At 33.5% G+C, this 19,628-nt stretch overlaps 11 protein-coding genes across 11 annotated transcripts; 8 read left to right on the forward strand and 3 right to left on the reverse strand.

Moving 5' to 3' along the window:
• Nucleotides 1-1,379: 1,379 nt before the first annotated feature.
• Nucleotides 1,380-2,039, forward strand: RO3G_06337 (uncharacterized protein; the record flags this gene model as incomplete). Its single annotated transcript, XM_067660927.1, has 2 exons — nucleotides 1,380-1,390; nucleotides 1,583-2,039. 2 exons carry the CDS (start codon nucleotides 1,380-1,382, stop codon nucleotides 2,037-2,039), a joined length of 468 nt encoding a protein of 155 aa, XP_067517028.1.
• Nucleotides 2,040-3,540: 1,501 nt separating this feature from the next.
• Nucleotides 3,541-4,610, forward strand: RO3G_06338 (uncharacterized protein; the record flags this gene model as incomplete). The annotated part of the gene is made up of 4 exons (XM_067660928.1): nucleotides 3,541-3,927; nucleotides 4,009-4,135; nucleotides 4,204-4,349; nucleotides 4,485-4,610. 4 exons carry the CDS (start codon nucleotides 3,541-3,543, stop codon nucleotides 4,608-4,610), a joined length of 786 nt encoding a protein of 261 aa, XP_067517029.1.
• A 746-nt stretch (nucleotides 4,611-5,356) lies between these two features.
• RO3G_06339 (uncharacterized protein) lies at nucleotides 5,357-5,649 on the reverse strand (the record flags this gene model as incomplete). Its single annotated transcript, XM_067660929.1, has 2 exons — nucleotides 5,357-5,416; nucleotides 5,473-5,649. 2 exons carry the CDS (start codon nucleotides 5,647-5,649, stop codon nucleotides 5,357-5,359), a joined length of 237 nt encoding a protein of 78 aa, XP_067517030.1.
• Nucleotides 5,650-6,175: 526 nt separating this feature from the next.
• RO3G_06340 (uncharacterized protein) lies at nucleotides 6,176-7,247 on the reverse strand (the record flags this gene model as incomplete). The annotated part of the gene is made up of 3 exons (XM_067660930.1): nucleotides 6,176-6,503; nucleotides 6,577-6,853; nucleotides 6,902-7,247. The coding sequence occupies 3 exons, from the start codon at nucleotides 7,245-7,247 to the stop codon at nucleotides 6,176-6,178; spliced, it is 951 nt and encodes a 316-aa protein (XP_067517031.1).
• A 1,537-nt stretch (nucleotides 7,248-8,784) lies between these two features.
• On the forward strand, nucleotides 8,785-9,591 carry RO3G_06341 (uncharacterized protein; the record flags this gene model as incomplete). Its single annotated transcript, XM_067660931.1, has 3 exons — nucleotides 8,785-8,884; nucleotides 9,008-9,251; nucleotides 9,318-9,591. The coding sequence occupies 3 exons, from the start codon at nucleotides 8,785-8,787 to the stop codon at nucleotides 9,589-9,591; spliced, it is 618 nt and encodes a 205-aa protein (XP_067517032.1).
• Nucleotides 9,592-10,057: 466 nt separating this feature from the next.
• RO3G_06342 (uncharacterized protein) lies at nucleotides 10,058-11,977 on the forward strand (the record flags this gene model as incomplete). Its single annotated transcript, XM_067660932.1, has 9 exons — nucleotides 10,058-10,161; nucleotides 10,218-10,260; nucleotides 10,314-10,337; nucleotides 10,389-10,496; nucleotides 10,549-10,879; nucleotides 10,938-11,484; nucleotides 11,537-11,698; nucleotides 11,749-11,914; nucleotides 11,969-11,977. The coding sequence occupies 9 exons, from the start codon at nucleotides 10,058-10,060 to the stop codon at nucleotides 11,975-11,977; spliced, it is 1,494 nt and encodes a 497-aa protein (XP_067517033.1).
• Nucleotides 11,978-12,251: 274 nt separating this feature from the next.
• On the forward strand, nucleotides 12,252-12,826 carry RO3G_06343 (uncharacterized protein; the record flags this gene model as incomplete). The annotated part of the gene is made up of 4 exons (XM_067660933.1): nucleotides 12,252-12,364; nucleotides 12,417-12,527; nucleotides 12,647-12,724; nucleotides 12,817-12,826. The coding sequence occupies 4 exons, from the start codon at nucleotides 12,252-12,254 to the stop codon at nucleotides 12,824-12,826; spliced, it is 312 nt and encodes a 103-aa protein (XP_067517034.1).
• A 170-nt stretch (nucleotides 12,827-12,996) lies between these two features.
• RO3G_06344 (uncharacterized protein) lies at nucleotides 12,997-13,779 on the reverse strand (the record flags this gene model as incomplete). Its single annotated transcript, XM_067660934.1, has 5 exons — nucleotides 12,997-13,044; nucleotides 13,096-13,211; nucleotides 13,261-13,474; nucleotides 13,526-13,656; nucleotides 13,713-13,779. 5 exons carry the CDS (start codon nucleotides 13,777-13,779, stop codon nucleotides 12,997-12,999), a joined length of 576 nt encoding a protein of 191 aa, XP_067517035.1.
• A 319-nt stretch (nucleotides 13,780-14,098) lies between these two features.
• RO3G_06345 (protein-L-isoaspartate O-methyltransferase) lies at nucleotides 14,099-15,000 on the forward strand (the record flags this gene model as incomplete). The annotated part of the gene is made up of 7 exons (XM_067660935.1): nucleotides 14,099-14,115; nucleotides 14,166-14,240; nucleotides 14,288-14,346; nucleotides 14,397-14,449; nucleotides 14,505-14,674; nucleotides 14,731-14,796; nucleotides 14,847-15,000. 7 exons carry the CDS (start codon nucleotides 14,099-14,101, stop codon nucleotides 14,998-15,000), a joined length of 594 nt encoding a protein of 197 aa, XP_067517036.1.
• Nucleotides 15,001-15,655: 655 nt separating this feature from the next.
• On the forward strand, nucleotides 15,656-15,964 carry RO3G_06346 (uncharacterized protein; the record flags this gene model as incomplete). The annotated part of the gene is made up of 1 exon (XM_067660936.1): nucleotides 15,656-15,964. The coding sequence occupies one exon, from the start codon at nucleotides 15,656-15,658 to the stop codon at nucleotides 15,962-15,964; it is 309 nt and encodes a 102-aa protein (XP_067517037.1).
• A 2,159-nt stretch (nucleotides 15,965-18,123) lies between these two features.
• Nucleotides 18,124-18,566, forward strand: RO3G_06347 (uncharacterized protein; the record flags this gene model as incomplete). The annotated part of the gene is made up of 3 exons (XM_067660937.1): nucleotides 18,124-18,238; nucleotides 18,328-18,399; nucleotides 18,514-18,566. 3 exons carry the CDS (start codon nucleotides 18,124-18,126, stop codon nucleotides 18,564-18,566), a joined length of 240 nt encoding a protein of 79 aa, XP_067517038.1.
• Between the last annotated feature and the right edge of the window lie 1,062 nt (nucleotides 18,567-19,628).

Raw genomic sequence — 19,628 nt, forward strand, 5'->3', positions numbered from 1 at the left:
GGAGACCACATAATAACTAAATTGTCCGCCTGTATCAGATCAACCTGTCAGAACAACATTAAAAAAACAAAACAAAACAAAAGGAAAGCAATGGATTGAAGAGCCACCTAATATCAGAGAAATTGATTAAATCATTCAATTAGTATTTGACCAGAGGAATCTAGAGTAAATATAGGAGCATAGTGATGTAATTGATCTAGTTCATGTAGCATAGAGCAAATGATCGGCCATCGATATATCCAGGAGATGACTATATTTGAGGAGGCAAAAGAGCATGTTGGGAGCATATTTAAAAGAAACGATAAATGATACAAGGCTGTTTTCAGTATGCAGAGACATCGATGCATGCCCAAATAGTGAATAGCCTGTCATCTGAAAAGGACGTTCACAGGGCGTCACGGGTAAGGTTTTGGGGTAACCAATTAGCAACGTCCAAGGTGCCATCGTATACATCTGCTCCTTTCCTGGCGGATCAAAAGTAGCCATAAAATTGGGTTGAGAGAGAATTTCTGACAACAACTGGATAGGGGCTTTGAATTCTTGTTTTGAATTCGTTTGTCTAGGTTTAGCTGCAAGAATTGTCTCTTTATAGCCTTGAACACTTGGATATTCAGTTCATCTAATGGGGAGGGTGTCATTCGTCACAGAGCGGTTTTAGACAATTGATGTCAAAGGTGATCAAGTGAGTGCTAGACAGGAGGCATTAAGCGGGACAGCAACATGTTCTTCTGGTAATATTCGGAAGCGAAAGAGAGATTGATCATGGGGAAATGCTTACTCTTTCAGTCTCCGAGGACAACTAGACAAAATGAAGCATCACCTTGGTAGAAGATCTTTTCGTAAGCATCATAAATTCTGTCTTGAGTATCTCTTAGAATTTTTAGTTGAATAAGGCTATGACGGTTGATTAAAAGCCTTTATTCCAACTGTGCTCATATACAGGATTTTTACCTAGACTTAGCGGTTTGAACAAACGATTTAACGGAAGACCTAAAATGATTTTACAAAAAGTAAAAAAAAAAATTGACAGAGCGGCACAATATATCTATATTCTTTCCATGTTGAGACACATTGGCAAGTGTTTTTGCGAGTGACAGATCTAACCTCCACAACATTTGATGGCTAACTTCAATCCTGTCAGCAATAATTTTGTTCTTTATGTGCTTCTGACTTGACTTTGTGGAACACTCTTTAATCGAGTTCAAAAAGGGAGAATATGGTGGTAGTATGTCCATTTTCATGAATTGCTTTCAAAGCATACCATCTTACTATAGGATAAGGATGCTTCATTGTTGCCCTTCATAAAATTTTTCTATGTTCAAATTATAAATACAGTAGTTAGTATAGTTCAATTTGGTTTTCTATAAGCACGAACAAAAATGATATCAAGGTAAAATGTTCTCGATAGACACTTTGACCATTTAATTTAATCAGTACATATTGCATTGAATATTCTTTTTACCATCATTAATAATGATCAGGATCTATTGCTTTTTATTTTCCTTTTATCTAAAGGTCCTTCTTTTAAAGTTACATCAATTTCATTGAATATGCTTTCACTAATGTGAACGCAAATTCATAGTAAATTACACCAACTAAAATACTTTGAATCAACACATAACAATATTAGTAAATTCAAGCTCGTTGCCCAGATCCAACGTGACTATGACAACGATCTCCATTGGATCACTCAGTTAGAAGAAGTTCCTAATACTATCAAAAACTATGCTCATGCTTTGATAAACAAGAATAAGCCCAGTAAAGCAATCTTAAAAGCAAACATGGCCAAACATATTAGCAAGAGAAGGAAGATGACGGAACAAATAGTGAACTTCAATGGTCCCACTAATGGTGGTACCATCAACAATATCAACAACAGTAACGTTCACCTTTCCAACGAAACAAACTCAAAAAGAAATCCCAAGCAAAAAAATGAAGCAGAGGAAGATAATGCAAATGAAGAGTTAAAACAAAAACAAGATGTTATGAATGTTGAACCCGCTGTACCCAGTGTTTGGTTAGAGCAAACCCAACGGTAGAGGGGTATTAGATTAACTTTAATAGGTCGGAGCTAAATATTTAATGCCTTTTGTGAGGATGTCACTTTATGATTCCTATTAACTCGGACCCTATTAAAATTTCTACACTATATTTTTTAAAATGGACATGAGCTCTGACGATGCTTACGCAGCTACAGCAGAACAATTCAGTAACTTTAAACAGGTCCAAAACGTAGCAAATTAATATCTTCTTGCTTTCAAAGGCTTTAATCTTGAATATGATGAAGAAACCTACTATGTCAGATCACTTTCTAGTCATAAAGCTATCAATCGAGATCGCATTGGTGATCATCTTCGTCTCATTGCAGATGGCTTCTTGTAATCATCAACCTACGACAAAAAAACTTTTTGCTGTCGCTTCAGAATGCGCCGAAATTTATTTATTAGTATTATTAAAGTCATTTAACTTAAGGATTACCACTTTCTTCAGCATAAGTACAAGACTACTAGCAAAGCTAGATTTTTACCTTGCCAGAAAATGGCAGCTGCCACCCACCAGGTAACTTATGAATACGAATATCACTCTGTACACTTCAAAACCCATGATTACTCTGCCAACTGCCTTGATGAATATTTTCGTATGTCAGAAAATTTAGCGATGTAGTCGAAGTTGTTTTGCAATGTTTATCATAGTAAAATTCAACTTTATTTAATCTAAAAACGCAATCATCCATCAGCTTATTGCATTCTTAATGTATAGAGAAGTCAACTGAATGCATTCTGAGATGATATATAAGCGAGAAAGTTGAATATCCATTATTAAGATGATTTACATATAGCATTACACCAAAGATAATAGTGTAACGCAATGCAGCAAAATTTGGCAGCCTTTGACTTTTCTCTGTCTAACTGGTTCAAATCCAGAAAAATATAAACAAATACGTGTGCATAATAAAGTAAATTTCCTTGTTTTTCTTTTATTTACTTAACATCAAGAACAAGAAGACCCTTGAAGCACATACACTTCATTGTAATCCCTTTTATTTTATCTTTTTATTTTACTTTACTCCAAACAATTTGATCTACTTAACAAGATCTGGTGGTCACTTATTACAAGCGAACTTACATTCAATCTATTACTATTTTGGGAACGTAACACTATTCAAAAACTTGGTTTCAAGTCAAAAACCCTTTATAACAATCCTACCTTATACTGCAAAAGCCTTGCAAACTCCAATCTCACAGTAGATCTGATATTCCTATTAACTTTAATACCTTTGGGCGAAATTTTAAGACCTATTAACTTTAATAGGGCTGCTAATAGGGTCCGTTGGGTGACAACTTTTTGATTTCGGGGTATTAAAGTTAAATTAATTGGGAACGTTGGGTTTACATCCAAAGCCATGCTGAGGTCTTTCACCCGTACAGTCTTGAGGCCATTAAAATCGTCAGATCTGGCAAAGGAGTTTCGCCCAAACCCTACCTTGACCGTGATTTGTATAACAAGCACGTGAAATCTCGCGATACGAAAGCAAACCCAATGCCTCAGAGCTTTCATCAGTATATCGACGAATACATTGATTCTGTCGATTTGACAATGGCCAAGAAGAAGATCAAACTCCTTTCATTATTGTTAGCAATGGATGAAGAAGATGATAATGATACCGCTAATTTGGAATTCTTGCACCAGCTCTTGAATCAAGTCCACAAATCATATGCAAGTCATGTTGATTACAATTCTACTGAGTGTGCATTCAACCAACTTTTTATTTGGCCCTATCTTGATATCATCGCTAAAAGTATCAAAGCTGATGGTTGTGATTCTGATTTTGTTCAAGGTCAGCCAATTTTAGAAAGCATGACTCAACAACTCAAGGCTGTTAATCTTTATGTGGATGACAAGAATCAATATAAATCAGACGGGTTGGTAAAACTCTTTGGATTAAATAATTTGGAATTAGTTTTATTAGAGACATCTGGCTGCTTTATCAACAAAGATAAATGAAAGGTGAAGTTTGACCATCACAAGGGTATATATGGAGCATTAGCAATGCTCAAATGCATTGTTGATGACTGTTTATACGCTTCCATAGAAACATTTACAAAGGTGAAGGTGTTTTTCCTTCATGCAGCAGGTAAATTTTTGATATTTTATGAAAGCAGTACAATTCATTTTTTTTTTTTTACTTTCAAAAAAACTTAGATACTGAATTGCACTTCTGGAGTGTGTGTTATCAAAAGGACGGTATGTTTGATTTTTGGAGAGAGACAAACCTTAAAATCAAGCCTGACTTTGGGGACAAATGTGATTTGGTACCTGAATTAATTCAGTTTTGTTGGGAGACCAAGGTAACGTATGATCTCTTTTGTGTTTATGTATGCAATAATACTAACAGTTCTGCAAAAATAGTGTATTTTAGAAGAATCAATAAAAACTATTGTGGCTCTTAAACAAGAACATATCAGTATCAAATCAAAGTATAGATGCAATTCTCTAAAGCCTGTACTTTTAAACAATACCATCAACACAATCATACTAAAGTTAACGAAGGAAGAAGACTGCTCAGGAGTGGCCAACTTAGGCCCTATGTACTCCCTCCACACCCTTAATGTTTCTTTGTTTTTTTAAATGTATACCTTTTGTTTTTATATTAGTATCGTATATTGATTAAAAATATTATTTCTGTATTTTATTGTATGGTAGTTGGTTTGAGTTAAAGTCGATCATGTTGGCACTGTTGTTTTTATTTTGTAGCAAGAAAAAAAGTGCTTGGAACCTTCTTTAACTATAGGGATTTTGTATTCCATTTGTTCTTCTGTTAGAGTCATTTTTTATTATATTGCTAAGATATTTTTGACGCCATATTTTTCATTGGCAGTCATTTAGTTGGTGTAATTTACTATGAATTTGCGTTCACATTAGTGAAAGCATATTCAATGAAATTGATGTAACTTTAAAAGAAGGACCTTTAGATAAAAGGAAAATAAAAAGCAATAGATCCTGATCATTATTAATGATGGTAAAAAGAATATTCAATGCAATATGTACTGATTAAATTAAATGGTCAAAGTGTCTATCGAGAACATTTTACCTTGATATCATTTTTGTTCGTGCTTATAGAAAACCAAATTGAACTATACTAACTACTGTATTTATAATTTGAACATAGAAAAATTTTATGAAGGGCAACAATGAAGCATCCTTATTCTATAGTAAGATGGTATGCTTTGAAAGCAATTCATGAAAATGGACATACTACCACCATATTCTCCCTTTTTGAACTCGATTAAAGAGTGTTCCACAAAGTCAAGTCAGAAGCACATAAAGAACAAAATTATTGCTGACAGGATTGAAGTTAGCCATCAAATGTTGTGGAGGTTAGATCTGTCACTCGCAAAAACACTTGCCAATGTGTCTCAACATGGAAAGAATATAGATATATTGTGCCGCTCTGTCAATTTTTTTTTTTACTTTTTGTAAAATCATTTTAGGTCTTCCGTTAAATCGTTTGTTCAAACCGCTAAGTCTAGGTAAAAATCCTGTATATGAGCACAGAATCTTGCGGAAAGAAGTTGGGAAAACCCAAAAGGAGTCATTGTGGCGAGGGCCTTCGGAACCCTTTTGGCACACTTTAAAAATCACAAGCATATTTCTTTGTTTCTCGGAATTACTAAGTTTGAGCTCAGTCTCTTCTGATGTGTTGCTTGTTTCTTATAATACCATCAAGCATTACACGAGCAGATCATATCTTCAGCTTTTATTAAATCTAATTGACCATCTTTCATTGCTTAAGTAATTTCTCTTTGATATTGAAGATTAAGATGAGTACATAATAATTAAGTTGTCCATCTGGACCGGACCAACCTGTAGAGTGGAAAGATAAAGAGGAAAAAAAGTCCTTTGTGAGATACAAGGATAAAAAGACAAAAAAGGGAAAGCATATTCTGGTTTCCAGAAATAGTAACTAACATATAAAGTAGTAATGGATGAACTGTTTTGAGGATTTTCCATATTTGTGACTTTTCCGAAAAGTGGGGATTTTAGGTATCACAATCAAAAAGCCAACAAAACTATCAGAGTTAAATTTACTTTTTTCGTTTATTTTATATTAGCCAAAGAGTAACAACAACCCTATTTACGAACAAAAGAATATTTTTCTATAGTAACAAACATATTATGCAGTTGATCTTTTTGCTTTTAATAATTCCAATTCCAATTCCATCTTCTTTACTGCTAAGGCATCCCGATCCAATTCTATTCGAGCCAACTGAATTGCGGATTCCATCTTCCCTCGTTCAGATTCTGCTTTTGTTGCTTCATAATGGGCTTGTTTAGCCGCATAAGAGGCTTGTTTTGCTTTGTAACGAGCTATTTTTACTTGTGAAGTACTATCAGTAGATTCAAAGCTGCTTGTACTTTGTTTATCAAGACTTCTTTTTCTGCTTTGATAAAGATTATCTTCATCTTCGTTATTTGAAGACAATGAAACGCGCGGAAGTGACCTGATTAAAACCGAAATTAATATTCCGATTGGCGTTTTGAATTCAATTTATATAATGTTTTAAATTATGTTACCAACTTGTATTCTTTGGCATTGGAGCTAAATTGGATGATAATGCTCTTAAACGATCTTTATCCAAATGCGGAAGTTTTGTTTGTGATGATTCTGTAACAAATACAGGTGATGGGCTTGATGATGATGAAGGAAATGCGGTATTGTTTCTAATAGGCGAATATGGCATAATTGAGGTTTCAGGTGTAACAGGTGAAGTGATTGGGGGAAATCGAGTTTCCGATTTTCCAAATAATTGTTTACATTCTTTATGAAATTTACAAAGTTCATTAATTTTATCTAAGCAAAGAGTCATTAACAAATAGTTTATTTTTATACTTGATTTACCTTGAATTGCTAATTTATCTTGTGATGATGAAGTATCATTTAATTGTAAGATTAATTGTTCAACTTCTTTATATCCTTTTTCTAAAGACATTAATTTGGATCGAACAGATATTGCCATATATTCATCTCCATCAAATAATTCTTTAGCTACTTCGCGACATGCTTGTGCTTTATTACGATTTAATTTTCCTTCATTTTCAGGCAGATTAAACCAATAAAGTATCTTTCTTACTTCTTCGTCTGACCAATATTTATAGTTTCTTGGTTTTTTTGATAATTGATTTTCTTCCCCATCACTACTTTGTTGCTTTCGTTCAGGTATTATTTTTGCATCACGCACTGACATCGATATCAATTAATAATAATAATAATAAAACGAAAAAAAAAGAGTAAAAAAATGATAGAAATTTAACTTAAAAGGGTCCTTTTATTTTTAAGAACCGAAGATCTTAAGAAAGTCGAGTTTCTTTTTTTTGTCCTTGCCTGTTGCTTGAGACAGCTCTATGTATATGCGACTCATTAAATAAATTTACAGATAATTTTGGTTTGGTTTATTTAAATTATTAAACTCTTTAATAGCTAAAGCTTTAATGAGAGAAAGAGAAGGATAAGGATGTTCCTTTCGATTTATAAACAATAAAAAAGGCATTTCAGACAAAAAGAAAGATATCAGTTCTAATTTTTAGATATTCTTTCTTCAATAAAGGGTATATTTTAAAAAGTAATATCTTCAAGTTTATTTGAATTTTATAAGCATATTGAAGCTCCATCTCTTCTTTACTTTTTTTTCTTTTCTTCTTACTTCTTCATAAATAATTTATTTCATACTTTCTTATTAATTTGGAATAATAGATACAATTCATTTGAATATAATATTTTTTTTTTTACATAAAATAAAGTTATCTTATTTAAACAGCAGATTTGATCGTGTAGTTCAGTATCATAAGAAGAAAAAAAACTTTTGATGAGCGCAGCTTAAAATACACACGACAAACATCGGGGATTAAAAATTGAAAGGTACAGACCAATGCTGTCATACGTCAATGTTCCCACCCTCTCTATCAAGTATATATATAACAAGAAAGAATAGAGAGTTTTCAAAAACCATTGCAGGTAAAAGTATAAGAAAGTGTCTTTTGAAGGAAAAATTCAATTGCTCGGGTGGAAGCGATGTTTGCGATCAAAGTAATAGAATAGCAAAATAAAAAAATGATTGCAAAAGGTAATAATAAAACTGTAAAAGAATACACGAGAAAATATTACAAGTTAGATTAGATGGCGTTAAGTAAAATAAAATTATCCCAGACATAAAATCTTAAAGAGTTTTTGACTAATAAAATCTTTGTGTAAGCTACAATGGCTTCACAAAAATTTTATGATATTTTTATGCAAGACAGACGTCTTTAACTATTTATTATCAGTAAGCACAGATTAATATCATGTACAAGAATTCTTTTTGTGATACACTGTTTATCGTTGTTTTATTTAACCTATTTTAAGGAAATATTTAAAGAACGGAAAAAAAAGCAGATATTGGAATGGCATGAAGACTTGGATTAGAAATCGACATTAAGTCATTTTAGTAGGGAAACTTTAAAAATTAAGCTATTGAAGATATAAAGTAAAATAAATACAAGTTATATATAGTATGTTATGGATTGATTCATTAAAACAAAAAAAGAAAAGAAAAAGAAAAAAGGTATGCAACGTTTTATCTTTTATAATTGCTATAGTGTAGGTACAATGTCAATCAATTTACAGATGTGTGCCTACAGTGTGTACCTTTTAAGTATTTTTGTACTACACGTGACTGATAGACTAGCATACAGACTTATTTCGTTTCTCTTTTTTTTTTTTTTTTTTTTTTTTTTTTTTGCAACACTATGAATAGTAACAGTATCAGTAGTAGTAATAACTCAAAAAGAAAGCCCTTATTACCTCTTCATATTGATACTGCTTCTTTCATCAGCGGACAACAACAAAGTAATGCACACATTTGGAAAAGATGGGCCAATAAGCGACATCTACCCATCATTCTTCTTCTCTTGATCCTCTCCTTTAGCTTCTTTCTCAACATCATCCAACATAATAGACAATCTCGTATAGGCTCTGCAGTTAGCAGTCCAGAACTTTTACCACCTTTACCCTTATCTTCCAGTCAACACGCCATCATTGTGGCTGGACATGCGATTTATACAGGGCCGCAAGAAGTGGAAGAACTTTTAGATGATTCCAACTGGATTTTGGAACCTTATCAAAGAGGAGGTCAAGTAGAGACATTTGTTGAACATATTAAGAAAGGAATAGATATCTTAAAGCAAGATCATAATGCTGTTTTAATATTTTCTGGGTAAAAAAAAAAAAAAGCAGCCAAGTTGGAGAAAGAGAGATGAAAGCAGGCTTATATATTATTTAGTGGAGAAACACGGCCTCACGCTGGGCCTATATCTGAATCATTTTCTTACTGGAATATAGCGCAACTATTGATTGATGACGAGCATTTAAAGAAACGAATGATTACAGAAGAATTTGCAAAGGATTCTCATGAAAATCTACTTTTTTCAATGTGTCGATTTGCTGAGATGACTGGAAGCTATCCATCAAAGGTGACTGTAGTTGGATTTGAGTTCAAAAGACAAAGATTTGAAGACATTCACAGATTGGCTATTGGATATCCTATTAAGCAGTAATATAAATTACTCTTTGTTGATATTGTATTAAAGGTTACTAGATTTAATTATGTTGGCATTGATCCAGTAGTTGGAGATCCAGTTGAACGTGAAAAAGGAGAATTAGAAAATTCATTGAAACCCTTTTTAAGAGATATTTATGGTTGCCATGGAACACTAAAGCAAAAGAAGATAAACAGAAATCCTTTTAGAAGAAGGTTTGTTTATTGATATATAATGCAATTATTGGTATACTAATCAATAGTCTACACTATAGACATGCATATACAGCCTCTTGTCCAGCGCTTGCTCCACTCTTAAACTATTGTCCATCAGATAATACAATATATGGTGGCTACTTGCCTTGGAAGCAGTAATAAAATAATAGACAAAAATAAATTTATTCATGCAACATACCCTTTTTTTTCTTTAACTTGGAATTTTTTTTATCCTTTTTCTTTTTTTTTTTTTTATTACAACAATAACAATGGGTGCAGCTTTAAGTTGTATAGCATTACCAGCACTAAGTTCAATTGGAACTTGGATTGCAAGTTGTTTTTCAGCAGCAGCTTGTTCATTAGCCTTTAAAAGGTATATATAAATATATACAATGCCAAGAATGTTACATGAACTAAGAATTTACACAGCTGCAATTGTAATAATTCTATTGCAACTCGTATTGGATATGCAGTAAGTTGTTTAAACTTAATTTAGCCTTTCGTATGTACTTACATTATGTATAGATTATATTCTTGTTTAATTCCATTGTATGTTGTTACATATAATTTTCCACAAAAAAAGCTCAATGTATTATATAGCTAGCTTGGCTCATGTTATCTAATTGGGCAATAAAAAGATTAGAACATTTGACTTTAGATTATATGAAGTTTGACTGTAAAGAAGGAAGTTGTTATGGAGTGATTGGCGTAAGAAACAAAAATGGTTCTGAAGCTCCCGAATTCATAACACTTTCCGTAGGTTCATCGTATATCATTTGCACTTGTCTTATTTCACGCCATACTTGGTTGTTTATTGATTGGTGTGCATGATAGTCGACAAAAGAGAGCAGCTATTCAAAATGGATGGTGGGGACCCAAGATTCTTGCTTGGATTGTTTTGGTGATTGTTTCATTCTTTATTCCTAGTGGATTCTTTATGGTCTGGGGAAATTATTTGGCCTTATTTGGTGCGGCCGTGTTCATTCTATTTGGACTTGTTCTATTGGTGGATTTTGCACACAGTTGGACGGAAAAATGCATGGAAAAGTATGAAATGGAAGATTCTACTTTATGGAAAAATATATTAATTGGTAAAACAGAATGAAAGCATTGTACATATGGGATGGTATTTATGTGTATTATTATTAGGTGGAACATTGTTGATGTTTTCAGGCGCAATCACTTTGACAGGCATCATGTATGGATTTTTTGCTACAAATGATTGTTCTTTAAATCAATTCTTTGTCACATTGAACATGATTCTTTGTCTGCTTGTCACTGTTTTGTGCGTCTCACCAAAGATTCAAGAAGCCAATCCCAAATCGGGATTATCTCAGGCCTCCATTGTTGTCATCTACTGTACCTATCTTGTCTTGTCTGCTGTTGCTAATGAACCTAACGATAAAGAATGTAATCCACTACGTAGATCGATTGGTCCTCAAACAACCTCGATTGTCTTGGGTGCCATCTTTACATTTTTGGCCGTTGCTTATTCCACCAGTCGTGCGGCCACTCAGGACGGAGCATTCATTAGTAGTAAATCCTCAAGTGGTAGACCAAAGTTAGGAAATAGTTATGAACCTTTGGATACAGCTAGTGCTGTACCTTTGATGCCAAATCAAGTGGAAGCAGGTGTGAAACGTATGAGTACTCAAGGTTCGGGAAGAGAACACTTAATTGCAGCAGTTGAAGCAGGGTAAATTTATTCTTTGGTTATAAAAAGCAGAAAACCTTACGCAAATGAATAGTGCATTGCCTCGATCTGTACTCTATGAAGATGATGAAGACGATGAGTTTGATAATATGAATGATAAAGATGACGAAAAATATGGATCACTCTATAATTATTCTTTCTTTCATTTTGTATTTGCTATAGCAGCAATGTATATATCTATGGTCTTGACGAATTGGTATAAAAAATATTAACAACATTATTAGGTATTAAACAGAGTATGTATAGGAACACAATCCGATTCGAAGACACTTTAGGAAATGATGGTGGTGATCTTGTTCGTATTGGACAAAGCTATACAGCTGTTTGGGTGAAGGTTGTATCTGGTTGGATATGCCATTTGATTTATATATGGTCACTGGTAGCACCTATTGCTATGCCTGATAGGTTTATTGTAAGTGTACAGAGTAAAAGTGTGCATGTATGATGTCTAAATGCGTATATATAGGATTCTTAAAAGGTTCTTTACAATAAAAAAGGATAATGATAAAGAAAAAGGAGTACAAGAAAAAAAAAAGACATAAAGGAGAGGAAATTGTGACATTTGGATTTTAAGGAGTAAAATGTTTTTTTATTTGTTTGTGTGATTTAGTTTTGTCTCCCTATCTAAGCTTCCTTCAACTTTCTCTCTCTTTTCCCCTTTTCTCCTAATTCTTTTTTTTTCGCTTTAGGCATTTTTGGTGTTGTTTTGTTCTATTTCTCTCTCTTTTATTATTATTTTATTTTCTTTAATGTCAAAGCAAGCTATATCAGAAACAAAGCTTCGAAAATTATTAGAGCTTAATATCAAATTAAAGGAACAATTAGAAATATCCCGTGTGCCGATTTCAGAAGCCAGTAAATCGTAAATATCAACATATAATATTATGCAGTGTTATTAATCTGATTGTTAATAGTATGATTGAATATTGTCAAACTACTCAAGATATGATGGTACCTTCTGTATGGGGCAGCCGTAATCCTGATCCATTTATTGAACCAACAGCTGGGTGTGGTTGTGTCTTAATGTAGAAGTTCTCTCTCGTCTTTTTTTTTTTAATTTGTAATATTTTGTTCAACTCTTATAAAAAAACTATTTTCCGTATTTCTGCTTTTTTCTTTTTTCTTTTTTCTTTTTTATTTTTAGTATTGACAACAGTGAGTTGCTTTCTAACTGCGTTTTGCAGTTCCATGTCTTTTATATCTCTTTAGATGCTCTGCATGTGTAAGTGATATTAGTTTACTACGAAAAGCGAGAAAAAACAAGTTGTTTTACTTTGTTAAAATAAAGGGAGCTTAATAATACAAAAAAAAAAGGTTTATGTAGTACGAAAATAGGGCAAAAAAAGTAAACTCATGCATGCAAAGTAACTGTCAAATAAAATAATGTTTACAACACATATTAAAATCGGACATATATACACATTCTTACAGAAAAAAAAAAAAAAAAAAAAAAAAAGGCAGTTTTTATTCACATGTAAATAAGGACGTGTTTAATTATAATTCAGGTAAGGTTAATAAATCATGCTTGACTGTGTCAACGATCTATGATGAGGTTAATATAAGGGTGATGTAATATTTTAATCACTTTCTTACCTCAGAGCCTACTAATTTCTCAGCAATTGTTAAAGCAAATAAGAAGGCTGTTCCAGGAGCACGACTAGTAATTACATTGTCGCTCACGACAACTCTGTCTTCAGAATAAGTGTAGACTATTTGCTAGTTAGGGCTAATAAGTTTGTATTTATGTTAATGCTTTACCACCAGTCAATTGATTTTTAACACCAGGGAATGAGGTAACAGTATGATGAGCAGGAATACCTGCTTCCTTTGCAACAAGGGTACCAGCACAAATAAAAGCGACAAGCTTCGCATGTTCATAAAATTCCATGAGTATTTTATGTACTCCCTTGTGCGCACCCAATGTCTTTGCAGAACCAGCACCGCCCGGAACAATAGCAACATCATACTCTGACTATCATAACATTAAGTATTTTTACGCGTATATCAGGAATGAAACACTTACAGCATTCAGGTTAATTTTATCAAGCTTTGTATCAGGAACTACTTTAATGCCTCGAGCACAAGTTGCATAATCACCACTGATATCAACACCAACAACAGTAACTTCAATTTTAGCGCGACGTAAGACGTCCACTATGTGCGCATTAAATACTTTTGTTTTTTCACGAAAGAACGCCTTTCTTCCTTACCACTAATACTAAATTCCATGTCCTCTGCGCCTTCAGCTAAAAATACAACAGCCTTCTTTGGTGACATTTTTTTTATTATTATTGAAAAGTAAAAAAAAAAAAAAAAAAAAAAAAAAAGAAATTTTCGCAAGCCTTTTTAAGTTTTAAAGTAAAAGTAACGTCATTCATGCAAACTTTAATGTTTTTATTTTTTATTTTTTATTCTTATTTTTTTTGCTCCTTCCCAATTTTATTACTTGACACAATGGCATGGAGATGCTCTGGTAATTTAGAATAACTGTATTATGACTTAATTTACACTTATTCATTTAGCTGAGACAAATCTTGAACTCGTTAAAAATTTATTGGACTCTGGTATAATCACTAACCAAAGAGTCTTTGCTGCAATGAAAGCTATTGACAGGTTTTAATTTAGAAATCATTCAGTATTTGTTTTTAATATGATATCAATAGAAAGGACTATTGTCCCAGGTATGCATATGAAGATAGTCCACAGTCTATTGGATATGGTGCTACTATTTCTGCGCCGTAAGATCTATTTTTTGTGTTTCAAGTATATGCATTAAATAAAATAGACATATGCATGGATATGCTCTGGATAAACTCGAACCTTTTCTTCAGCCTGGAATGAAAGGTATACACAATGCCTCAAAATAAACATTATTTAATAGTTTTTATGTATAGCACTTGATATTGGATCTGGTTCAGGTTATTTGGCAGCATGTATGGCTGCTATGGTAAATAGTTAAATAGCTCGTGAAGAGAGAGAGAAATCCCACTTGTTATTGTTAGGTAGGAGATACTGGAAAAGTGGTTGGAATTGAGCATATATCTGAATTAGTGGAATCATCTAAACGTAATGTTCAAAAAAGCCATGAAGATTGGATTGATTCAGACAGACTTGAATTGGTTGAGGGTGATGGAAGAGTTGGTTATGAGAAAGAAGCACCATATGATTGCATGTAATTGAACTGTTTTTTTTTTGAACATATAAAAAAAATAACTTATTCTTTAAAAGACATGTAGGAGCTGCTGCACCCACAACGCCTACAAAGCTTATTGATCAATTAAAATCACCTGGAAGGTAAACATCAAAAGATAATATTTTCAATTTGATTGATTTTGTTATAAAAGGCTATTCATACCAGTTGGAAAGTACTCACAATCAATAATGATATATGATAAAGATGCTGATGGTAATGTTCATGAAAAGAAATGGTTGGGCGTACAGTACGTTCCATTGACCGATGCAAAAGCCCAACGAGGCTTTCATCAATATGATGAATAAGTTGTCATACGGTTAAATATACTATTTTCAGAAACCATTTGCAAACTTTAGGAAAAAGTTAGCTGATTTCGAAAAAGATATTTAGCCATTTCATTGTTTTAATATTAGCCGTAATAAAATATTTGTGTTGCTAACCTTAAAAATTGCAAGTTGTTAATTTGTTACAGTCAAACCTATGGAAATTGGCATTTTCACAAAAATAATTGTCGGTTTTAGAGAATCCCGTGGTGCGATAGATCAAACGCTTTGTCTTGCAGAAATCTGCCATATACTGCGTTCACATTATCATACTAAGCCCGTACTAGCATTTCTGGATATAAAATCCGCCTATGATACTGTCGACAGGAACTATATATGGGAGGTCTTACAGCCTTATATATCACCTCCACTCCTTGGTCTTCTACGCAACTTATTTGATGAAGTCCAGATAGAAGTGCTCCTCTCAAATGCAACTTCTAGGCGCTTCCATCTAAAGACTGGAGTACTCCAAGGATCCATCCTCTCGCCCTATCTTTATTCGGTATATATAAATCAACTTCCGGTATACCTACGCCATCAAGCTATAGAGGATGATACACCCCCATTATATTTAGCACCACTCTTGAATTGCTTACTTTACGCGGATGATGTGATTTTGATAGCCAACAGATCAACAATGGTTGATCTACTACGAAAATGCGAAGAACATAGTATACAAATGGGATACCGGTGGAATCCTCCAAAATGTATCATTTTGGATAACCAACCACAGACAGTAGAATATGCTATCTATGACCAAGTTCTACCACAAGCGACAACTTTTACTTACCTAGGAATACCCTTCAAACCAGGCGGCCACCTTGATTCGGAGAAGCTTGTTCAAAGCAATATTTTCAAAGCCATGTCTACGATGAATGTCTTATCTTCTATTGGGGTAAACCCATCTGAGTTCTCCAAGCTCCTATGCTCTCGATTTTATGCTTAAATAGTTCGGCCACAAATGGAATATGGCATAGCTACCAACTACTTCAATCACCCTCAGCTGAAATCTTTAGAAGAGGCACAAGACAAATGCATATGTAACATGTACGGTGCGCCTAGGAAAACATCTACCAAGGTGATGCTCCATTTGGCTAAGTTACCCACAATGAGAGAAAGAGTAGCTATCCTGCAAGCCCAATTCCTCTTTCGTTCATTATCTTTACCTGAGGACATACTGCTGTATCGCTTAATGCCACATATACAGTACACCAGAGGTCATCAATGGTATAAACTATCAAAAACTGCTCTGTGGAAATTGATGCCGCCGACAATAGCCGACTTAGATACCCGAGGCTTTAGAGCAATAAAAAAGAAATTCCTCCGCTCTAACCTTGAAAAACAGATCCAAGGTAAGAACTCCAGACTACTATCCAGCTGTCGCCCAACAATCACTCTCGACCCTATCTTGTGGCTACCAATGACTCATGAAGAAAGAAGTCGATGTATACGATGGCGCCTTGGTTGGTTGCCAGGTGGAGCTCCCAAACCCTGCCCTTACCATCCCAACAACAATCTATCAAGACGACACGCCATCAGCTGCCTCAATATGCATCGCCGTCTCTGTATGCCTGAAACAATAGCTGACCCTATATCTTTCCTTTTGAATATACTTCCGACATGCACATTTGTTCCCTCTAGTATTGCTTTATCCTGGACCTGTCTATGACCCGTTATATGTTCTATCCTCCATGGTTTAGACCAACTACAACACTATACAACCATCCCGTGCAAGACACCTCATGGCCAAAAATTAATTGAATGGCTGAAACAATTCAGCTAACTTCGTATGTCTCTCTATGCATCCTACTTTCCTTTCTCATTTTTTACCCTTGAACCCGAAGGGGAGTTTTTTTTTCATAACATCGACATACTAACGGATTGACCTGGTTCGGGCGGACACTTATTTGTTTTATTTTTAGCGCTCAACTGGACCTTTAATAAAATATAACATTTAAACAAATATTTTTGCCATCAATCCAAAAAACACGAAGCTTATCCAAATATATGTCCTATTATAGATGATTTCCATAATTCTGAGTGGTCGAAACAAGTTCTCTCAAAATTTGTTGAGACTACGAATACCAAATAAGACGGTGTAATATATGCTTATTCAGAGTCAAAGGAATCAATCGCATCAAAGAAATGTTCCTCTTATTACACAGTCTTATTTGGTATTCTAATTGTCTAAAAGGCAAATAATACCTGTATTTGAAATAAATAAAAAATCCTATTCATTTGTCCCTATAGCATTATGAACATAAAATGTCATAAGCCTGATCCATTATAAAATAATTTTTGGCTGTCAGTAACATTTTTTCTCTAACATTTTTTTTTCTCTAACATTTTTATTTCTATATGGATTCAGATATGAGAGGGGAAAGCAATGTAGGAACAACAAGGTCAAGTCAAGCCACGGTCATGGTTACATGTTGTAATTTTAAAGTCCATTTAAACTTTATTTTTTATTTCAACTTTATATCTTCTTTTGGATTTAATTCCTGATTGAGGAACCCTTTCCTAAAATTTTCTATCTATTCTTTTTTGAATATAAAAAGGACAACCTTTTTATGATTTTTATCTTCACTTCTCTTCAATTATATATCTTAAATATATTTTATCAATAAATCAAGTATTTTTTTTATCTGAATCTTTTGAAATAACACTCTACAAATACACGCAAGACAAGTCCCTTGAAGCCAATTATCTTCATTGTAAACACTTTCAAAACTCTTATCCAATTACTTTATTACAAACAAGTCTGATATACTTAACAAGATCTGGTGGTCACTTACAACAAGCAAATCCAATATCAATACTTAACTCAAATCTTATTTTTTTATTCTTTTTCAACAACTTTATTCTATTTCAAAAACGTTAACTCTTACAATCCATTAAAGGAAGAAAAATTACAGCAATGCTTTTCGTTGCGAAGATTGTAAAATTGACTTTAAAACTTATTCAGAATTAAACAATCATAATTACGGCACCCATGTGAATAAAATAAAAGTCTTTATCGGTAAAGGTAAGAACTGGGCATTTAAATTTAAAAGATGATAATTTTTTAGAAAAAAAAAGACTCCATTATAGAAGTTAACAAAATTAATGGCAAATTTAATTGTCCTGAATGCCCAAGCAAGCTCAGTACTCTTACCACATTTAACTCTCACCTTAAAAACAAGCATGACGGCCACTGTGAAACCATTTCAAACAACAAAAAGTGATAAAGACTTGAAGATGATAATAACAATGATTCCACATCCATTTCATTAAAACATCAAAAGTTACCTAGCCCTCATTTAAACTTAGATAAGAATGATTCAACTCAACCTCAAAAAGCTTTTAAATATGATAAAAACACCGCTGTAGTCTTGGCGTCAAGTACATTTTCAGGGTCAACGCGTGAAAAAGAGAATTCTATAATGCTGGCAAAAATTGGAAACTTGGAACCAATAATTTTAATGAGCAGAAGTGGTAAAGATTACCATTTTTTAGCATCATCAGACAACATAGGGGAAGTGTTAGGCGATCAACCTTCTGGTCTTTGAACGCTCCCAGCAGCCAACGAAACAGCAACACAAAGCTCTTTATTCTCAAGCACTGACAGTATTCTGGATCATATCATAAATACAAGTCCAATTTACAAGCACTTATTTGACCAAAAGTACGTGGAGCTTACAATGCCAATGACGCAGTCAATAAATAAGGATTGGACTTTCTTCCCTCAACTAAGGTATGCCACCTCGCAAATTTTTGCAGGGGCGATCCTAGTGAATCAATCAGCGGCTTTACTCATAAATTGCACGGAATCATATGGAAGATCGAAGACAGTTGATGCACACCATGAACGCAGAGTTGGTGCTATGATGCATAAAACCTCGTTTCCCAAGAAAACAACAAATTATGGATGGATTACTACTACTATCACTCATGAAGACAACAGAACAAAACTAAAAATAGGCACAACGGTTAGCAATTTATTGGTGACCTCAAGTATACGCGTGGATAAATATTCAATAACAAAAAGTATTGTGGAAATAGGATCAAACACCAGTAATTTTATTACAACAGATGATACAATCTTCGCAACGAAAAGCATTGCTTTCCCCTCTCATATCTGAATCCATATAGAAATAAAAATGTTAGAGAAAAAAAAATGTTAGAGAAAAAATGTTACTGACAGCCAAAAATTATTTTATAATGGATCAGGCTTATGACATTTTATGTTCATAATGCTATAGGGACAAATGAATAGGATTTTTTATTTATTTCAAATACAGGTATTATTTGCCTTTTAGACAATTAGAATACCAAATAAGACTGTGTAATAAGAGGAACATTTCTTTGATGCGATTGATTCCTTTGACTCTGAATAAGCATATATTACACCGTCTTATTTGGTATTCGTAGTCTCAACAAATTTTGAGAGAACTTGTTTCGACCACTCAGAATTATGGAAATCATCTATAATAGGACATATATTTGGATAAGCTTCGTGTTTTTTGGATTGATGGCAAAAATATTTGTTTAAATGTTATATTTTATTAAAGGTCCAGTTGAGCGCTAAAAATAAAACAAATAAGTGTCCGCCCGAACCAGGTCAATCCGTT

This window comes from Rhizopus delemar, genomic scaffold (assembly GCF_000149305.1).
Source record: "Rhizopus delemar RA 99-880 supercont3.4 genomic scaffold, whole genome shotgun sequence".
Taxonomy (NCBI): Eukaryota; Fungi; Mucoromycota; class Mucoromycetes; order Mucorales; family Rhizopodaceae; genus Rhizopus; species Rhizopus delemar.